At 34.6% G+C, this 20,093-nt stretch overlaps 1 protein-coding gene across 1 annotated transcript; it reads left to right on the top strand.

The window, feature by feature from the left end:
- The first annotated feature begins 6,761 nt into the window (after nucleotides 1–6,761).
- Nucleotides 6,762–15,964, top strand: LOC109789861 (DDT domain-containing protein DDR4). The gene is made up of 12 exons (XM_020348897.3): nucleotides 6,762–7,524; nucleotides 7,621–7,731; nucleotides 9,737–9,823; nucleotides 9,921–9,958; nucleotides 10,036–10,117; nucleotides 10,629–10,735; nucleotides 10,853–11,018; nucleotides 13,090–13,182; nucleotides 13,377–13,500; nucleotides 14,177–14,219; nucleotides 14,397–14,585; nucleotides 14,665–15,964. The coding sequence occupies exons 1-12, from the start codon at nucleotides 7,165–7,167 to the stop codon at nucleotides 15,470–15,472; spliced, it is 2,208 nt and encodes a 735-aa protein (XP_020204486.1). The 5' UTR covers nucleotides 6,762–7,164; the 3' UTR covers nucleotides 15,473–15,964.
- Nucleotides 15,965–20,093: the final 4,129 nt, after the last annotated feature.

Below are 20,093 nucleotides of genomic sequence, written 5' to 3'. Positions count from 1 at the left end.
GGGTAGCCTATGCTCTACCAACTCTCGATCTAGTCCTGGCATTTCATCATAATCTCATGCAAAACAATCTTTGTATTCATGCAAGACTCGAATGATTTCCTCCTTCAATTCCTCTTGCAAGAACTTGCTGATATAAGTGACTTTTTTATTCTCGACAGTCCCCAGATTAACCTCTTTTAGTGGGTCTTGGGATTCTAACTTATATTCTTCCTTGGCGTCCCTTTCAAATCCCAGGGGCGAATCATCGAAAATACAGTCTAATTCGAGTTCAAGCTCTTGCTTTTCATACTCTTTTGTTTTTGTTTTTTTGACCTCTTGGCCTCTTTCTATTTTTTGATTTTCTTTTTTATTCGAGACTCGTTGGTCCCTTTGTTTTTCTGTTTTTCATTTTTCCTCGGCCAAAGTGACCGTACTTTTGTCATCTATTCCCAAACATCCTTCTTCACCTTCAACCTCTTCGGACATATTGGCCGTTCGATCGGCCACGTAGGCCGATATTCGAGCTAAGAAGCTCGAATAAGGATTCTCATCCTTCATTCCTCAAGCGGAGCCGACTCCTTTTCGGCTCGAATCACGAATCCTCTCTTAACATCCCAACAGAAAGTTTTCTTGACTCCTGCTTCTTCATCCATCACCCCAGAATTATAAGCATCGAACAATTTAGTCTTGGCAAATGCTGTCAATTGTTGATCAGCGAAATACATACCAACTTCATATGTTTTCTGGTCGGCCTCGAGAACCTCTAACCCTTCATCATCGTTCCAGAAGAAAATCTTCTGATGCACTGTGGAAGGAACTGCGCCTACTCCATGGATCCATTCTCGACCTAGCAAAACATTGAAATTTGCCTTGGATGGCGTCACTATAAACATAGTGGTTCTCTTCACACTCCCAATCTGCACATCGAGCAGAATCATGCCTTCAGGGTGTGAAGACTTCCCTACATAGTCAGAAATCATTATGTTGTGAGGCTTCAAGTCGCCCAAAGACTTCCCAAACCTTTTCAGCATTGTTTTTGGCAAGATGTTCACAGCTGCACCTCCGTCGACCAAAACCTTATTCACCTCTTGCCCCTCGATCATCAATGTCAACAATAGGGGCTTAAGGTGTCCCTTCATTTCCTCCGTGGGAGAGTCGAACACAGCAGAATTGAACTTGGGGATCACCCTCGAGATTTGATTGACCCATATGATTTTGGATTCATAATTGGGGTCATCGAAGAAGTCCTCTTGATGAATATCCTCTTGTTCGTTCACGGACTCCATAGCCCCAGCATACTCGGAAGGCAGAATGGAAACTACCCCGCAAATCTCTTCCAGAGAGTCCTCGAAACCACTTTTGAAGCAATCATTAATCATGTCTTCATCATCCTCGAGAAACTTTTGAGATGATTCCTCTTTCTGAGGTACAGGGATCGAGAAGCGGTTTCCCCCAACACCTTCAAAGGTAGCTTTTCGCATCCTTTGCTGTCTCCTCCACTGGGTCTTAGTTAAATTATTGAACGGTTGTCGAAAGCCCCGTCCATATCCCCCAATCGAAAATTTACCAGACCCTGGAGCCTGATTCGAGAATTTCCTGAGATTTCCTTGTACTGGGTTCCTAGCATAAGTCATTACCTGCTTCCCTCGACCCATTCCACCAACCATGGGTTTCGGAGGTACATTCCATTTTCCGATGGGGACATTAGCATTTGGTACGAAAGTATTGCCGAATCTCGAGGAGTTATACATCTCCATTTTTCCTACTGGAGCATTATATTGAGGCATATGAACCTGCCTCATTGTTAACCCAGCATGTAGTCCAGCATTAGTCTTGGACTTTTGTCGAAAACTTTCAGCTTTGTAGTTCCTCATCATATCTGATTCTTCAAAGGCTTTAGCAGCAGCCCTATCAAAAACAGCACTACATCGAGGACACAACATAACCTCTTTATCAGCTTATTTCTTTTTCGACAAGAACTCAACCAAACTATCTCCTTCTTTGGGGTATATAGGCTCCTGCTCCTTGGCAAAATCCTCCATTAACTCCTCGAGCTTCTCATCAGAAATGGGTTCGATGTTCTCATCATCCTCGAAAGCCACATCCACCATGTTGATACCCATCGAGACTGGTTCGACGTATCCAATATGAGCAGCGAATGGGTCTGTATCAACCTTCATGTCTTTCTCTTCGAAAGCAAGGCGACCATCAGTAATCACCCTTTCGATCAAATCCCTGAAACGCACACAGTTGTTAGTCCAATGACCATACATATTGTGATACTTGCAAAATTTCTTTCCTTTTCTCTGCTCGAATGGTGGGATTTTATGATTTTCAGGGAGTATAATTTGTTTATCTTTTAGTAAGATATCAAATATTTTTTTTGCTTTTGTTACGTCAAAACTATATTTCTTAGTCGAATTTCCTTCTACGTTATCCCCTGGTTTTAACATTTGACATTGATACGTGGGGCCAGGACGTAGTTCTGCTAAGTTGATCTCAAAATCTTCACTCGAAACCTCACAGTTAGGATCTTCACTAAGTTCGGAATTTTCTAAATACGCGACCTTCTCTTTTCGAACAAATTTGTCAAATTTTCTTAATCTTTCTTTCTCTAGCTTAATCTGTTCGATCCTCCTTACCTTTTCGGCTAACTGGGCCATATCCCTCAACTGTTCATTTACTAATTTCTTGCGTATCGAGAAATCTAACCCTGTCGCTGCAATCCTAACTAATTCATGTTCAGGTATATTAGTATAACATCGAGATTTTAATTGCCTGAATCTATTCAAATAGTCGTCTAAAGTTTCATGGATTTGTCTCTTAATGTTCATTAGATCAAATATACTCACTTTCGTTTCCTCTCTGAAGAAATGTTCGTGGAAACTACCTTCTAACTGAACCCAAGTATGTATCGAATTAGGGGGTAGAGTTGTGAACCAAGTGAATGCATGTTTAGTCAATGAACTTGGAAAATATTTCATTTTTAGATATTCATTATTCGCTAAATCTCCGCATTCGACCCCGTACCTAGCTATGTGTTCGACTGTTGACTCGGTCAGTTCTCCCGCAAATTTCGAAAATTTTGGTACTTTGATTCCTCGGGGTAGTTCTACTTAAGTTATATAATCTGGGAAGGCTGACACAAAGTAAGGACGCTCGTTTCAACCAACATCGAATCCGTGCCTATTCAGTATTCTTTCTACCATTTCGTCTAAGTTATCATTGGGATTCCTATTAGGTCGAACTACGTTCTGATGAAAATTTCCATGCCCCCTAGGGTTTTCCATTTCGTTCAGGTTTGCACTCATTGCTCTCGAAGGAGGTCCATCACCTAATCTATCCCCTATTTTGTTTATCAATTCGTACAGAGGAGTCATAATATTATGCATTTGAGTTGACAACAAATTAACCATGTCATGATTACTATGGTCCATTTGTTGTCGAAGAGCCATCATGGCTTGATTACTAATACCCGTAGGTACATAACTGCCTTGTCGAATCAAAGAACCCTCCTGACTTGTTCCTATATGCTGATACGGGTCTTGCATAACAAAACCCATGCCATTCGGCCCAGGATTATATCCCTGTGGGGATACATGCATTTGTGAATTGGGTCCTATTAACAGTATTGGCATTTCGACATGCACAGGTTGGGTATTTCGCCAATTCTGTGGCATACCCCAGGGATATTCCCTAGTGACATTCGCTAGTTCTTGAGTAACATTGGTTTGCCTAGCTGTGTTTTCGAGTAACACAGGGGATGAAGACGTTGCCCCCCTGGTCACATTAGTCACATTATCAGGATTAGAATTTGCTTGTTCTACATCTACGTGATTGTTATTGTTAGTACCTGTTTCTCTATTAGACGTAGACATTGTTCTTCCACTCCTTAATCTCATGCAACTCACACACCTAAAACTAGTCCAATTATGTTCTGATACTTTCCTTAAACAAGTCCCACCGGGCGTGCCAATTTGTTTACGATGGAATTAGTTTTATAGGTTCTTTATATTTAGACTAGCACGACACATGTTTCAATTTAGGTATATTTCGTTTTGAGACGTTGATGTAAAGCGAGATCGAGCAGAAAGATTTAAACGTTACTTGTTTCTAAATATTCATCAATGACCAACAAGTAATTAAATTCATGAAAGTAAAGCCTTAAATGAACATAATGAACGATGGATACATTTACAATACAGATCATGGTTCATTTGCATAATTAATAGGAATTACAATGTCAGAATACTAGAACTACATGATAATAGATAATAGGAAGAACGAATTACACTACAACTACTCCTAAAAAGAGAAAAGAAATGTGGCCGAGAAGAAACCATACCCAAAAACAATCACATGCACGAAAGCCATATGCGCAGGCAAAAGAGTGCTTCAGATTACAGTCTTAGTATGAGTTTTCCGACCTTGTGCACGAGGTTAATACTCCTATTTATAAACTGACTAAATAGCGGTTAAAATTTGAGTTTGAGTGTTGTAAGGTGTAACCGCTATCCATTATGTTTGACGTGGGTATGAGTTATGCAACTTCTCCGTATGTAACTTCTTCTAACCACCTTTCCCACGTGTTCTATTTCTGTGCTTTTAATAACCGCTCTAGTGCGTCTATTAGACATCTTCGATCACTTTTCAACTGACTGTTCTAAGGTAATTACTTTATTTGGAATCCTTCAGTAATTCCCACTTTTTCGAGCACTTCTCAGTTCGATTTGGCTCATTGATTCGAGTATATTTCGAGTACAGATAACTTAAGCCTTTAATACTTTCCTTGAACCTCATGAGTGTGCTTTTCGAGTTATTTGATCTGCGAATCAGCCCAGATCTTCGAGTAAGCCCAACAGGTGGGAAGGGAAACATTGTGTCTAATAAAACGTGCATGATAATTTTAAAATAACCTATTTAACTCGAATGTCTTCTTAAGTATTCAATTATGTTGAAAGAAAGTCTTTTCATTAAAAATTTATGACTTAGAAATTTATGTACTAGATAAAACTTGAATATCTCATAGAGAGATAAATTACTTTATATATATAAGATACTTTCTTGAGTAAGAAGTTAGAAATTAGTTAGATACTCAATTAATCTATCCTAAAGTCCATTCTAACTATACATATTATTTTAATTTTTTTTCACTAGACTAACCTTAATAATTATTAAAAAAAACTAATTGATAAATGGTAATATATTTTCTAACTATACAATAAAATCTATGTAATCATAACTGTTAGGATCACTCGAAGACCAGGTAACTCGAAAAGCACATTCAGGAGTTTCAGGAAGTATCAAAAGCTCAAGCTGTCCGTATTCAAAATATAGTCGAAAAAATGAGTCGAATCAAACTGAGAAGTGCTCAAAAGATGGAAATTACTGAAGGTTTCCAAGTAGTGAGTAGTTATCTCAGAACGGTTAACGAAAAATGGATCGAAGTGAAAAGAAAAAGAGTGGAATGAGCGGTTACGAGAGGTTACATTCTAAAACCACCTATTGGGCATAGTGGATGGCAGTTACCTTTCCATGACGCACATGCACTAAAATTAACCACCTTCATTTGCCTCTATAAACACGAAGAAATATGTACTTTCAAGGGGTCAGAAATTTCATACTCACATTTCTGTAAGCACTCTCTGTCTGCGCATATGGCTTCCGTGCAAGTATCTGCTGGGTACCAATTTCTTGACCACTTTTCTTTGCTTTTTAGGAGTAGAATTAGCGTAGTTTTCTTAGTTTATCTCTTTTAAACCCACGTAGTTAGATTACTTCAGTATTGTAATTCTGGAACGTTATGTAAGTTGAACCATGATTTGTATTGTAAATATCTCAATTATCCATTCTGTTCATCTTAGCATTTATATGTCTGGAAATTATTGCTTGTTAATTATTGAAGAATCTTTAGAAACAAGTAATCACTAAATCTTCCTACTCCATTGTCTGTTCCATTTTATGTTTTTAAATTAAATGCCTAAATTGAAACCATTTACGTGCTAGTCCGAATATAAAGAATCCGTAAACAAATTCCACCGTAAACAATAACAAATAATATGTTTCTTCCTATACCTGTAACTTAAATGTTAGAAATGTCATTATAGGAGCCTTCTTCCGCTAAAAACCTCTCGACCTACGAGAGATACGAAGAGAAAGGAGTTCTACTTTGAAGGACATTAGTGTGCCTATTTTCTACCAGGTATATATAATCGAATCAAATTATAATTTAAAAAAATGATAAATAAATTAAGGAAAGTAAAGTAATTAAATGGAATGATTTTTTTTTTTCCGTGAAATCCGATCCACGTCATCCATGAAACGTTGCAAGATGTTACTGATCTTGTGATCTAGGACCTTATAGGACATGGGTCTACGATAATTCTGCACCCATATAGATTTAGTTTTTAGAATAGAAATATTATCACGTAATTTGGGCCAAAAGAAAAGGGGATTTAGTTTATTTTGTGTGTCAAGATTTCAAGATTCTATATACAGAATTTGCAAAATGCAACCTGGTTCCCTTCAGCCCAGAGGGGAACATTTGAAATTCATCACTCTACTCCAGCATGCTTAGGTCAAATCGAACATGGAGTTGGAATATGGAAAGAGAAACAAATGACACATACATAAGTACTTATTTTCCTCTCGTTTAGAAAAAAAATCAGTTATTTAATTTAAACAAGACAGACATAATAACGAAAATTAAAATCAATTACCAGCATAACTCAAACAAAAACATAACAACCTTTATCAAAAAAACAAAACAAAATACAACGACCGTACCATAAAAAAAAAAAAGAAAAAAAAGAAGAAGAAAAAACTTGAAACCCAAATTTCTGGTAGTGTGTTTGTGACCCTCTCAATCCATCTCTCTCTGGTTCCTGGAGTTCCCTATATTTGCAGACGCACACATAGGCACATGCTCCTTAGAGTTTGAGGGTTTGTGACCCTTTCTTTTGTCCCCTTAAAGAAAAAAAAACAGTGCTCCAAAATTTTGTTTTCCGCACATTCATACTTTCTCTCTCTAAAAAAAAAGAAACAAGTGCTCCCTCCTCCCTTCTCTCTCTACAACCCCTTCTCCACTTTGATTTTCCGTCTTCAATGCTAACCAACGAATATGATCCTCTACGTGTAATCCCACCATACCTAACCTAAAACCCTTTTTGATCTCTCTCTCACACCATGTCCCAAGGATCTCCCCCTCCCCCGCAGGACGCCGCCGAACCCGATTCGCACAAGGAGGAAACCACCGCTACCGCCGCCGCCGCCGATGCCGCTCCTCCCGCCCCCACGCGCAACCGCCCCTCCCGCGCCTGCACCATTCGCGCCGCCGCGCGTCTCTACTCGGCGTCGCAGCCGGCGAGGCCCAAGGCCGCGAAGAGGGAGCCTCGCCGCGAGGAGTCCCCGCCGCCGTCGCCGCCGCAGCCGCAGCAATGCAGCAAGATCGTGACGCCGCTGGTGGAGCCTCCCACGCCGGCGCAGTTGCCGCGCTATAACCTCCGGTCGATGTGGGAATTGGCTTCAATACTCAATTTTTTGAACGTGAGCTTAGGAACTGTTTTGCTTTTTTATTTTTTTTTCCCTTTTCATTTGGTTTGTTATGCATTCAACGGGTCTAAGGTTTTTGTCGTTGTTCAGCTGTTTAGGCCTTTGTTGAATATTTCAGTAGAATTCTCGGCTGAAGAGTTTGAGACGGCTTTGCTCACCCCCAATGACACATTGGGTGATATACATATGCCTTTGTTAAAGGTTGGTGCTTTATGATTTTTTTGTCCCTTTGGTTTGTTCTTGTGTGTGTACTGCATTTCTTCTTTCTTCTGTTTTATAGGACCTTATAGCTGCTAAGTCCTAGTCTTTGTGGGCTGTGTTAGTTTTGTGTTTGTTGTTATCCGTTAGGAGTTTGTAGGATGTTGCACTTTTGTGCTTTTGTTGAATTTGGCTGAGTTTGTAGGAGTTTGTGGTTATGACTGCGTGCCTGGCTTGAGTTTGGTGTAGTAGTTTTGTGCTAGTTTTGTTGAGGGCCATTGCTAGGTGTGAGAGAAATTTGGAGCTATGAAGTGGAGTTCTTGTTACTGTAGGGTATTAGGAGGCTGCTGCGGTTGCAAGGGAATATAGTGTGCAATGGGACATTTGCTTTGGTTAGTGTAAGCTTAAATCCAGTTGTATATTTTGGGAATGTAATTAAAATGAGAAAGGTGAGAACTTGTGCAAATTTTCTAAGTGAATGGGTTGGATCCGAATGATAAACTTGAGTACAAGTCACTACTTGTCTGTTGGAATGTGTCTTTATTCAAAGGGGTGGTTGAAATTTTTGGAATCTGGGAAATTGATGGAAGGAACTGAAAACAAAACACTGACAAATATGGAGTTTGTAAGTGCATTGCTTGTTTGATGGACTCATGGCCACAAAATAGTTGGCCAATAAAATAGTGAGAGGACATGATTGTTTTGCTACTGAATTCAATGCTCGACAGAAATTGGCAAGTGCAAAGAAGGTACTTGATTGGAGGTTTTTGTTGCTTGTATGAGAAACCCTTTTCTTTTGAAAAAGATAATGCGTTGTTCCTTGCACTTAAGTGTTAAACTGTGGACTTCTGATGATTCTGTGTGCTTTCTGCTCTGATTTAGAGTCCCATTTCACTGTAGAAGGATAGTGTGTAAATGTGCAACCATTAAGTCTTGTTTAATTATAACTATTCTTTTTAAGTAAAAAGTAATATGCTGTATCAAATGGTTACATTTTCCAAATGTACCTGTGGAATATTTTTACTGGGTTTCAGCCTTGTTTGACCTATTCCCAATTTTCTGAGTTTAAATCAATCTCAAAAATAATCATGATCATTATTACAAGATGCAGATGTATAATTTGCTGGACAGTTTATAAAGTGTTTAGGCATCCTCACAGAAATTACTGAAGATGGCCTACTCTGAAGTTCAGAACTTTTGAGACGAGTCTTTGTTGTGCCTAATTCTTATTGCAATTTTTTTTACTTGAACTGTAGCTTCCTAGCAGATTTAAATATTGTGGGAAAATTATTCAGTAAAATGTTTGAGGATTTAGCTCTGTATTGAAAATCCTGTGCTACAATGAGAAAGTGTTTGTATTAGGGGTTGTACATATTCTACACATCAATGACATAATAAGTTTGTGGATGGAGATGAATTGATCAAAACTGTGGTACTTGAATTGTTTTGAAATTAAATTTTTGGTTATTATAATGACAAATCATGCCCGGGCCTTTTACTTGTATGCTAGGGGGTACATAGGTTGATAAGTGATACAGAGATACTGGGGACTGGGGAGTGAGAAAGTTTAGGCTGGTTAATGTTATTGGTCTTACACTTCCAAATCTTGCAGAAGTGCTTGAAGTTTTATATTTTAAGCTGCAGTAGTGCAATGAACTCCATCTCTCTCACAATAAAGTCTATACTTCCACTGGTCCTTCACCTATTGAGTTATGTGCAGAGTGGGTTATCAAAGCTTTGGCGATACTAGAACTCATTTATGTTTTTAAACTTGGATTAAATATTATAATAGTATCAATTTTGCTTAGTCTCTTTTGTGAGTGGATAGATAGATATATTGCAGTTTAAGAGCTTGTAAGAGTTGTTTGACATTATCTTTTAAGACAGAGTTACAGGGCACTGATCCCTCTCAATGTCTGCAAGATCAATACTTTCTTCTGTAAGCAATATCACAGGTTTGCAAAATTTCTGCTGGTCTGTTAATAACATTAATTCTATCTTTTAATAGGCAATTCCTCCCATTACACGAATGGCACTCTCACGTGATACATGGATAACTGTATTATGCAGAAAATTGAGAGATTGGTGGCACTGGGTAATGAGGCATTTTATATTCAGCAAACTGATAATTCAGAATAATGTATCATTTTGTAGTTTCAAGAGCTAATATAAGAAATGGAATTCAAATGCAGGTTGCAGATGGGGATCTTCCTATTGTTGCTTCACATGGGTAAGTAATCAGTAAGTCTTGCAATATCTAAAATCCACTTTGTGTTTACGAAGTCTCATTTTATGCTGACATGACAGAGTGGAGGTTGAAGTATATAAATCACTTGATCCAGGGGTTCGTGTGGTCATCTTAAAAGCATTATGTGACATTCGTGTTGAGGTACTCTTCCTATTTAACATTTATGTATCTATGTTTCTTATATTCCTTTTCCTTGATTGGGTGAATGTCAGTATGGTAGGATGAGGACACTTGAGTTTAGCTTGGATCTATGAAAATTTTGCCTTTATGATCTATACATGATATTTATCCTTTATTCATAATTTTTGCTTGCTTGGTTGTGTTCAAGTTGCAACCACCCTTTTTAGGTTTACTTATCCTCTGTCTTTCGCAGTGGGCTGTTCTTTGGGCTTGTGTATTTAACAAGGGTGTGATGATCAGCTTCAATTGTTTGTCTTGTAATACAATTCACAGATTCCTTGAGATGCATGGCCGTATTCTGCAATAACTTTCTTTGGGGGTGTTTGGAAAAAATAATGGGGGGAGTGCAGGGAAACCTAAGTGCATCCATTTAGGCAGATTGAGGGGCAAAATCATTCACCTGACTGACATATCTTACACTGATCATCCCTCTTGGTAATGTACATGATTAAACTTGACTAGTATTTTGCAGCAAGAAGATATCAGAGGTTTCATTGACAGCTCAATCAAACGCGGGATTCAACTTTCGACATTCCGTAAGGAGCGTATTGGTGGTGATTCGCATGGAGTTTCTTATTGGTAATATATATGTGCTTTCACTTCAACCTGTTCAAAATTTGAACTGTCATGCTGGAAAGTTTATGTATATTTATGTCTGTTTTAGCATTTTATTCACATGGCATTTGATTCATGTAGGTATGAAGATGACCCAGTTATTGGTCATAGGTTGTATCGGGAAATAAGGAAAACTGAGGTGGTTCAATTGAGGAAAGGGAAACCAAGGGGTTCCCAGGTTTTTTCTAATACAACCTACCAATGGGAAACAGTTGCTACCAATTTTGATGAATTTCAGGATGTTTCTGTAAGTTATTGAAGCTCATCTATCTATTTTCAGCAGGGGTGTTTTAACAATTGTTCTGTGTTATGCTTGGAACTGGGACTTCTGAGTTATAGGCTTAGAACTAGATAATGAATTACATGATAGATTAATAAGTAAATTAATGTGTTGTAATATCTGGAATCACCATCTGATGCTAATTATATTATGATTTAGAAACCCTAACTTAAGTTATAAGTGAACTTATTGAATAGGAAACTGTTATTTAGTAGAAAATGCAAAATTAATTGTTGTCCTTGAATGAAACCATTAGATTCACAAATTATTGATCAAACCTAAAAATAACAAAGATCAAAACTTTTATTCACATTGCTAAAAATGAATAATAATCTTTTCTGAAGTATCAATAAATGAATTGAAAAATCTTGTGTCTGAGAATTTGAGTTAACTAGTAACAGAAAATTAATGTTAGAGCTTTGTTGTTAGTTTATATTATCAATTGAAACCTTTACCTAATTTATTTTGGTCGAAAGAGAAATTTATTGAAGTGGAGCAAGTACTACATGTATAACTCATTCTGTAGAGCACATGCATAAGCAATGAGAAACAAAAAGGGCAAAAAAAAAGAGAATGAAAAAGTTATTCTGTTTGATATGTTTTAGAGAAAATCTTGAGAATAATACCTTGGATGCAAGAAGCACAGTTTGCTCTCTCAAAACAAATGAGTTGATTTCTGAAGTAGCAGATATTTTTGTTATTACCGAGGCATTAAACCAAGTGAAGTGACTCTCATTATTGCAAAAGATTTAGCCTGTCATTGAGTTATAAAAACATTTAATCGTAGTTGTCAATCTTGCTGATCCCAAAATTACTATAATGAAATAGTGGATGGCAGGATGGCTGCTATACCAAGGATTATGTGTACACCATAAATAATACATACTACACATTTAAATGTTCCAAAATAAAACTAGCCAAAACCAAAGACATATTGAACTTTAATAATCAGAGGTTATGTATAGGCATAATATCACCGTCAGTCTAAAGCATAATTAACAAGTCAATCATCAAACAGAAAAATTGAAGCTGAGAAGTGGTATACCCAGAAATATAAGCATAATCCACCCATGTTTTACAATTTCGCTAATTTTTCCACCCAACTTTTAAATTTGTATATTTTGCTATCTAACTTTCAAATTTTCGTATATCTTGCTACCCTGTTAGTTGATTGTTTGACGTCGTTAGTTAACTATTGATGTGACATGTTGAGTGTTGACATGATTGATGATGTATATACAAATGATAATGTGACATAATGTACTGTATTAGTAATAAACATGCTATGTTAGCAATCAATTTCATCAATGTAGCATATCAGTGGTTAACTAATGGGGCAGCAAAATGTGCAAATTTGAATGGTAGGTGGCAAAATGTGAAATCGTGAAACATGACTGGAAAAAAAATGCATTTAATCTAATAAAAAAAGTGTAAAAGTAACTAATAAGAATTTTCTAACAAGTTTGTATGCTGGCACAATTATGTGCTCAAACAAAAACAAATAGTTAAATAAGTAACAAGTATAATCAAATAGAAAGGAAAGACTATTTAAAATAAATAACCTATGCAAAAGAGATATGGGCAGAGGTGGATCAAAGACCTGAGAAAGAACAGAGGCTGCCCCCTGGGAAAAGAACATGTTTGGCCAGAAAATGCTTTGTCTAAAGTCTGAAAATGCTGGGAATTAGTCTGAAAATTTGTTGAAAGAGAACACTGAGGTGTGAACAGAGTGTGGCAGCTGGGTTTTTCTGATGGATGAAGAGATTCTAACGCTAAAGTCCTTCTGATTAAAAGAAAGAAGGTACAAAATCAGAAATAACACCCTAACAAAATGACAGACAATGTCAAAAAGGTGGACAGACAAAACAGGAATTTTGATGTGTGTGTGATAGGATTGACCATTATTTTCTTTCTTTCCATTTTCATAGTAAGGGAAGTAATAAAAGAAAGAATCACCTAACTCTGCCGTTTTTCATAAAGATTGCAACTTTTTTAGTTGAGCTTCATCTTATTTTCTTTTATTCATTTGATTGAACAGGAGAAGCTTTTCACAAGTAAAAACAGAATGGAGGTTTCTGTAGGAAAGAAGGTGAAGATAGACATGCTCCCTGAAATTGAGAAAGAGCACAAGGTACTGTTTTTTGTGTTTGTTTACTGGCCCCCTTTTCTTTTAGGTTATGGGTGGCATGGGTTGAGAAAATTGAGAAGATGGGGCATTCGGAGAATTGAACTCAAGTTCATGTTTTCTCTTCTTTTATGTTTAAATATGGTCCATGAAGAATCCTTTTGTGCTTTTAACTGACAAAATTGGCCTGTCTTGTGCAGAGAAAGGAGAAATTGCTGAAGAAACAACACAGACAAGCTCTTCTTCTTGATAATTTCTTGGGTGTTGATGGGCTTGCCCCAGGGCGTTCACTTCGTGATAGGAAACCTGTTACCTACACTTTTGGTAAGAAGTTTTATCGTAGTTTGGATTTTGTTTTCACAGCCTCTTTATTTTCTTCATGTGTTCTTTGCATGGACTGCTGGAGTTTATTAGACAGCTCAGTATTTTTATTATTGGGCTCTTATGGGTATGTTAGGACCCTAGGTAACTTCTGGGGCAAGTAGCCTGAATATGGTAACCAATATCTATTTCATTCTTCTAAGGGAATGTCTGGTTTTAGTTGACTAAAAAGCTTTACCCACCAGGGGCGGCTGGTTCACTAGTACAGAGATAATTTATTGGGACTTTCTGATGGCTGACTTCGGTTTTTGGATCATCCAATGAGTAATTGGATATGATAATTTTTCTATTGGATTTTGCATAGCTACCATGGTCAACCTTTTTATTTTCCATGCAACCACATTTTTAATGAAACAGTAACTTAATCACTAAACTTTGTACCCTGCACTGATAGTGGTGAACTGTGGTAAGCCTATTTGGACATGAATAAGTTCTCAGTTTCATTGGGCATCCAGGATACAACTTTATACGTCAACTTCCTGTTTAGCTATAATTATGATAAAAAAAAAAAATTCACCTGAACTACCTAATTTTATGTTTGATTGGACAACAGTAAAGTTATTTCTTGAGTATCAGTATTTGCTGATTTTACATTGACTTGACATCACTGTCATTGCAGATGATTACGATCGATCCATCAACGAGGCAATTAAGATAACCAAGTATGAAATGCATCTTTTGATCTTACATTCTTGTCCCTCTATTTGTCTGTTCTTGATGTGTTTTTTTTTATTTGTTTTTTATTTTTTATGCTACATATATAGAGAGAAAAGGGGCCAATCATGTGCATCTGTTATGCTTTGTACTCACGGTTTAGTTCTGTTTCTATCTTTTATCAGACAGAAACCACCATCCCCAGAACCTATACCCAGGAGAGAAACAGGAGTAAAACCTGAAGGTTTAACCAATGGTAAATGGAGTGGTCCTTCACATGATCCTCAAGATCTAAATTTTGGCATGCCATCTCCAAAATCACCTGATTTTGATGATATGGAAGAAGAGAATGAAACTGACATGTTGGATCGAAGGTTTGTAGTTTATTTTTCTCCCTTCAAAACTTTTCTGATGACCTTGTATTTTATGTCACTGACAACTGTTTCACATCAGCAATCGAAGAAGACAGAGACCTAAACGGTATTCAGAGAAAGAGTTTGTTGAAGCAGTGTCAGATAATGAGGCTGACTATGACAGTGATGATGATATTGTTGGAGAAGCTGTATATGATGAAGAATATCTCCGAAAACGTAAGCAGAGAAGGAAGACTTCTAGTAGCTCTGGCTCTGAAGGAGATGAAGAATACCATTGGGATGAAGATAATGTTGAAGATGAAGAAGAAGATGACGAGGAAGAAGATTCCTTGAGTGTCAGTGAGGACAGTGACAAGCCCCGAAAAATCAAGCGATTGCCAGGCCGTACCAGGAGGGGAACTAAACTCAGATCTGTGGGTGAGATTCAATCAGGTCTAAGACGCAGTAAGAGGGCAACAAGAAACCAAATAAATTACCGACAGTATGAGATGTCTGATTCAGAAACAGAGTTCATTAAACCTGACAAGTCTAATGCATCAGATGATCACTCAGATCCTACTGAGAATGGGGATTATAATATGGAAAGTGAAGATTCAGATGGCAATGATGACGAAGACCAAGAAACCAAAGTAGTTGAGCCTCCTGAAAACAACCAATATCCTGCAGAAGAGAACAACCAATATCCTGCTGCAGAGGAGAAGGAACAAGACCAAGACCAAGACCAAGACCAAAATCAGCCTCCCGAAAAATCAAGTAGTCCAGGTCAAGAGGAAGTTGAGGGCACCGCAAAGCGACGTTTCCTTGATTTGAATGAGCTTGCCCCTAGCTCAGGTTTTGATGATGGTCCTAATACAACAACAAAAGATGAAGGCAATGATGATTTCTGAAGCTTCCCCTTTTTGGTTGAAAGCAAGGATGATGGTAGTTTGCTACCAAGGAAGCTAAGTGACATGTATGATAATAGAACTATAAATTTTGTTGAGCCTCAAAGGAAGTTGCGGCCAGATATCTTCCTATGGCAAAATCTAAGCAGAGGAGAGCCCTTTGGTGCATGATTTACCACCAGAAGCAGCATAATACTGAGTTGTGTAGATTAGGTAGTCATTTTTTAGTATTTAGTATTTCTACAATCAAAAGGGTCTACGGAAATGAATGAGAATTTGTTGGGCGTTATTTGGCCCATCCAATCCGGTGTACAATAACTGTTAACAAGTACTGTAACTTTAAATAGATATGGCTTTTGATTATCAAGCCCTGTAGTTTTTTTTTTATGGACTCGATAGTGATTAGCTTTTAAGCAACAGGGTTAACCGTGTTTCTTTGTTCATCTGACCAGATAAAGAAAGAAAAATGGTCTCACTTTTGATTTCTCTGCAGAATTGCTACTTTCCCGGACTGTTCGCAGATTGTATGTTTAAATTGTGTTTTTAATTTCGATAAATTTTCATCGTGATTTTGCTATTGTAAAATAATCTTATCATTGGTAAATAACCTTTTTTTTAAGTATGTGATTAAAGGTTCAATTTTCAAAATGTGTATGGAAAGATATCTTATGAAAGAAGTTAATTTCTCCATTAGATTTTAATATTTTAAGAGATTAGATTTTATTTCTTGATTAGGAGATATTTAGTTTAAAAAATGATTTTTTATGCAAATAAAAGTTTTAATTATGAATTTGGAATATAATTTGCAATTTTAAAAGTATCACAAGGTTTTTTGACCATTGTAAGTTAGTTTTAGAAATATATTACCAGAAAGGGTTGTTTTGAAACAATTCAAGTCTTTGAGGTGGTTAATAGGTGGTGTCTTATGGTTCATAGTGATACTTCTGTTGTGTGTAAATATTTTTTTATGATTTCTTTGACTAAATATGACATCAAAGTTCTACATGGCATCGTTTGAGAATTGTTGGAGTCAATAGCAATACTAGTTTGGTCAACGATTTTCATATTAACACCGTGAGAAAATATAAACCCGTATGGAAAAAAAAAAATTGTTATAGCACATAGTAATCCAAACTTTTTATTTTTTTTTATTTTTTCATGTTGCTCTAGTTTATAGTGGTCCATTTTTTTTTCTTTTTTTACGTTGTTATACTTAATTTTTATTTCTTTATTTTTTTGTTATAAAAAAATCTATTATGTTTTAAAAACTTTCAGATATATTTTTTAAAATTTTAAGATATATTTTTGAACAAATCCATTACTTTTTTAAAAAAAAGTTAAAATATATTTTTGAAAATTTAACATGTATTTTCAATTAAGTTATCTTTATTTTTTTAAAATATGGTAACTTTCGGACACGAGGTTTTTTAAATTTGTTAAATTTTGAAAATTAAGAGATATTTATATTAAAAAAATTAAGGTATATTTTTAAACAGATATTTTGTATATACTTTTTTTTTTCTTTTCTTAAATTAACTTATCTTTATTTTCATATTTTATTTTAAGATAAATTTGAAATCTGATTCATTTTTTAAAAAATTAAGGTATACTTTTGATAAATTTTAGATAATTTTTAGACAAATATATTTTATTTTATTTTATTTGTAAATTTACTTAATATTTAATATTCTAAAATAAATTATAAAAAAAAACGTTGCTACAGGTTGCACGCATAGCGATGCTAGTGTATGTGACAATGGAGAGCATGCTCAATTTATTTAGGAGGGGGAGAAGAGAATAAATTTATTTTATTTTAAAAAAATCAATTGAATTATCTACTTTCATAGCTATAAAATGATTGATGTATATATAATTTTTAATTATTTTTAATTATTTTTTATTTTATACGCATATATTCAGAATAAATATACTTTATAAAGTCTTTTTTTAGACACTAAAGTTTTTAACACACACATACATACATATATATATATAGATAAGAGCGTGAGAGAAAATTTTATTGTGAAAGATAAGAGGATTAAAATATAGGAAGTTGCTATGGTACCCATAAAAATTGAAAGATTTTGGTACATCAAATTATGTGAATAAATAAATTTTAAAAAAAATTCAAAATAAATAAATTTTAGATTAAAAATTTGTATAAAAATGAATCAATCAAAAAGACTAATTTAAAAAAAAATAATCAAAAGGTCAATTTTTATAACAAATTTTGTTTATGTGACAAAATTAAAAAATTAAAAATTAAAAATTATAATAATATTATAAAATATTAAAATAAAAAACAAATAATAAAATTGAAAAACTAATTTATACTGTAAATTCAAAAAAATTATCACAAAAAAAGCTAAAATATATTAATAAAATATTAATATTAAACTTTTTAATTATAATAGATGTTACATTAAGATATAAATTAAAAAAATATAAAAATAATATAAAGATATAAAATGTTTATACAAATAAATTATTAAAAATATTAAATAAAAATAAAAATAAAATAACTAATTGCAATAAAAAATAAAAATAAAATAATTATTCCAGTATCTTACAATTATAGTGAATATCGTAGAATTTCTTTAAAATATAACTTTTAAATTAATTTAACGAATTAAATTAAAACTCAATATCCCCAAATTTCAGGCTTGGCATGTCGATCTCGAACACGTAAGACTTGGGATACTTCTTTAAAATATAACCATGGCTTTCACGTCCTGAACGTAAGACCGTGTCGGAGTTTGTGTGTCTTGTCATCAGGAAGATCCATCATATGTTGTGTGGAGTAATGGAGACTCCAAACCCATCACACGGAAATTTCATTTTCTTATAGAACACATGATACTGAATTGTTGATCAGTAATTGAAGTTTGTTTCGAATCCTGACTTTCTTTGTCTTTTAGGAATAAGTTGTTAAAAAATCATAGTAATTACGAAAAAATGAACAACATAAAACACAATATTATAGTATGTTTGAGTAAGGTTTAGAAAGAATTGTGTATTTAAAATCAATGAAAAATTTATTCTTATTGATCTTGTATAACTTGAGAGAAGATTCCAAACCTAGGTTGCTCAAGTATTTTCCTAAAATATTAATAACAAAAATAATATCGGGACGAGTACAAATTTGAGCATACATCAAACTACCAACAGTAAAAATATATGAATTTTTTTTCATTTCAACTCTATCATTATCATTTTGAGGACATTGAGATTTAGAAAGTTTGTCACTATATATATATATATATATATATATATATATGAGAATGTATATATTATTTATAACATGGGTTAAGTATATAAAGTTGTTTAAACACATATTTAGACAAATATTTTTACAAATATTTACAAGAAAAGAAAATATAAATAAAATAAAATAAAAATTTGATAAGTTAAAATTAATTTACACTTTATAGAAGTTCTCTCATATTATTTTCTCTAAAAAAAATATTTTTAACTAATAAATAAGATATTTTAATTTATCAAATAGTTATGATTCAAGTAAATGATGGATACATCAATCATAACTAAGAGGCTGCAATCACTTTTTCACTTAACATATTTCTCGACATGAAAATATTGATCATAGTTTAAATGAATTTAAAGCATTGGATTTTAGAATTGAACTATAGTTGTTTTAAAAGTAGAAGATTTTCATCCGGATCAATAGGGCCATTTGTCGCGCCTACAGTAGCACCCAATAGACCAACAACAACTGCAGTAGTCCTTTGGACACCACAAATTCAATCGTTGCATCATACTGAACACCATTAAATATTTTAACCGTATAAAAAGCCACACAAATAAATGATGGATCTAGCTGACCCTCAAAGCATTATTGATCAATTTTAGGTTCTTTTTCTTTTTCAAGTTATTTGACATCTTCTATCATAAATATTTTATTTTTAATTATAATATTAATAAGAAATATTTATGATTAGAAATAATAACTAATTTCCGTTAGAGATCATAAACATATATAAGATGAATACAGTTTAACATTTGACATACCAGAAATGCAACGTACCAAAGCTAGAAGCTTACCGGACATATAAGAAATCAAACCATAGCAAAATAAAATCTGATAAGGGTAGAGCTATACCAAATAAAACAATAAAACTAGACTTCCACCAAAACTGAAAAATTATACTGAAATTGTGCACCAAACTAATCTGGTAGCAAACTTGACTAGAAATGCACACTAAATAGACTGGAAATCTCAATGACATGTCCCAAATCAGATCTGGAATGCACACCTAAATCACGCCTGTTCATAAACCAATTCATAACTACATTGCACTAAATACACCTACACAAGAATTAAATCATGTAGCAATGGCAAAACAGAAAAGTTTTAATCATAACATAGTATGTATCATAATACAACGGAATCATTAAATATGACATGCATTAAGGTTTTTTGGTTAAAACTATTTTAGCTAATCAAAAGTTCTTGCATTGATTTTCATAGTCTCATTCATCATGTAATAATTGTGTTGACTCTCTGAATAACATTCCGGGTCAAGTCTTCAAATTTGTTCCCTTAAAAGCCAACATTATTGAAGTTTTTGTGTTGAAAATTACGAGATATTAGGTATAAAGGGAGGAA

The sequence above is a fragment of the Cajanus cajan genome, chromosome 6, assembly GCF_000230855.2.
Source record: "Cajanus cajan strain Asha chromosome 6, NIPB_CcT2T_4, whole genome shotgun sequence".
Taxonomy (NCBI): domain Eukaryota; kingdom Viridiplantae; phylum Streptophyta; class Magnoliopsida; order Fabales; family Fabaceae; genus Cajanus; species Cajanus cajan.
The sequence above is the reverse complement of the archived record's forward strand: the minus strand, read 5'-3'. Positions and strand labels throughout refer to the sequence as shown.

Excerpts from the sequence above, each read along its gene's own strand:
- LOC109789861 (XM_020348897.3), top strand. The coding sequence starts at position 7,165 with ATGTCCCAAGGATCTCCCCCTCCCCCGCAGGACGCCGCCGAACCCGAT. Across the intron at positions 10,736-10,852 it reads TCGCATGGAGTTTCTTATTG|GTATGAAGATGACCCAGTTA; the intron begins GTAATATATATG and ends TGATTCATGTAG. Across the intron at positions 14,220-14,396 it reads GAGGCAATTAAGATAACCAA|ACAGAAACCACCATCCCCAG; the intron begins GTATGAAATGCA and ends ATCTTTTATCAG.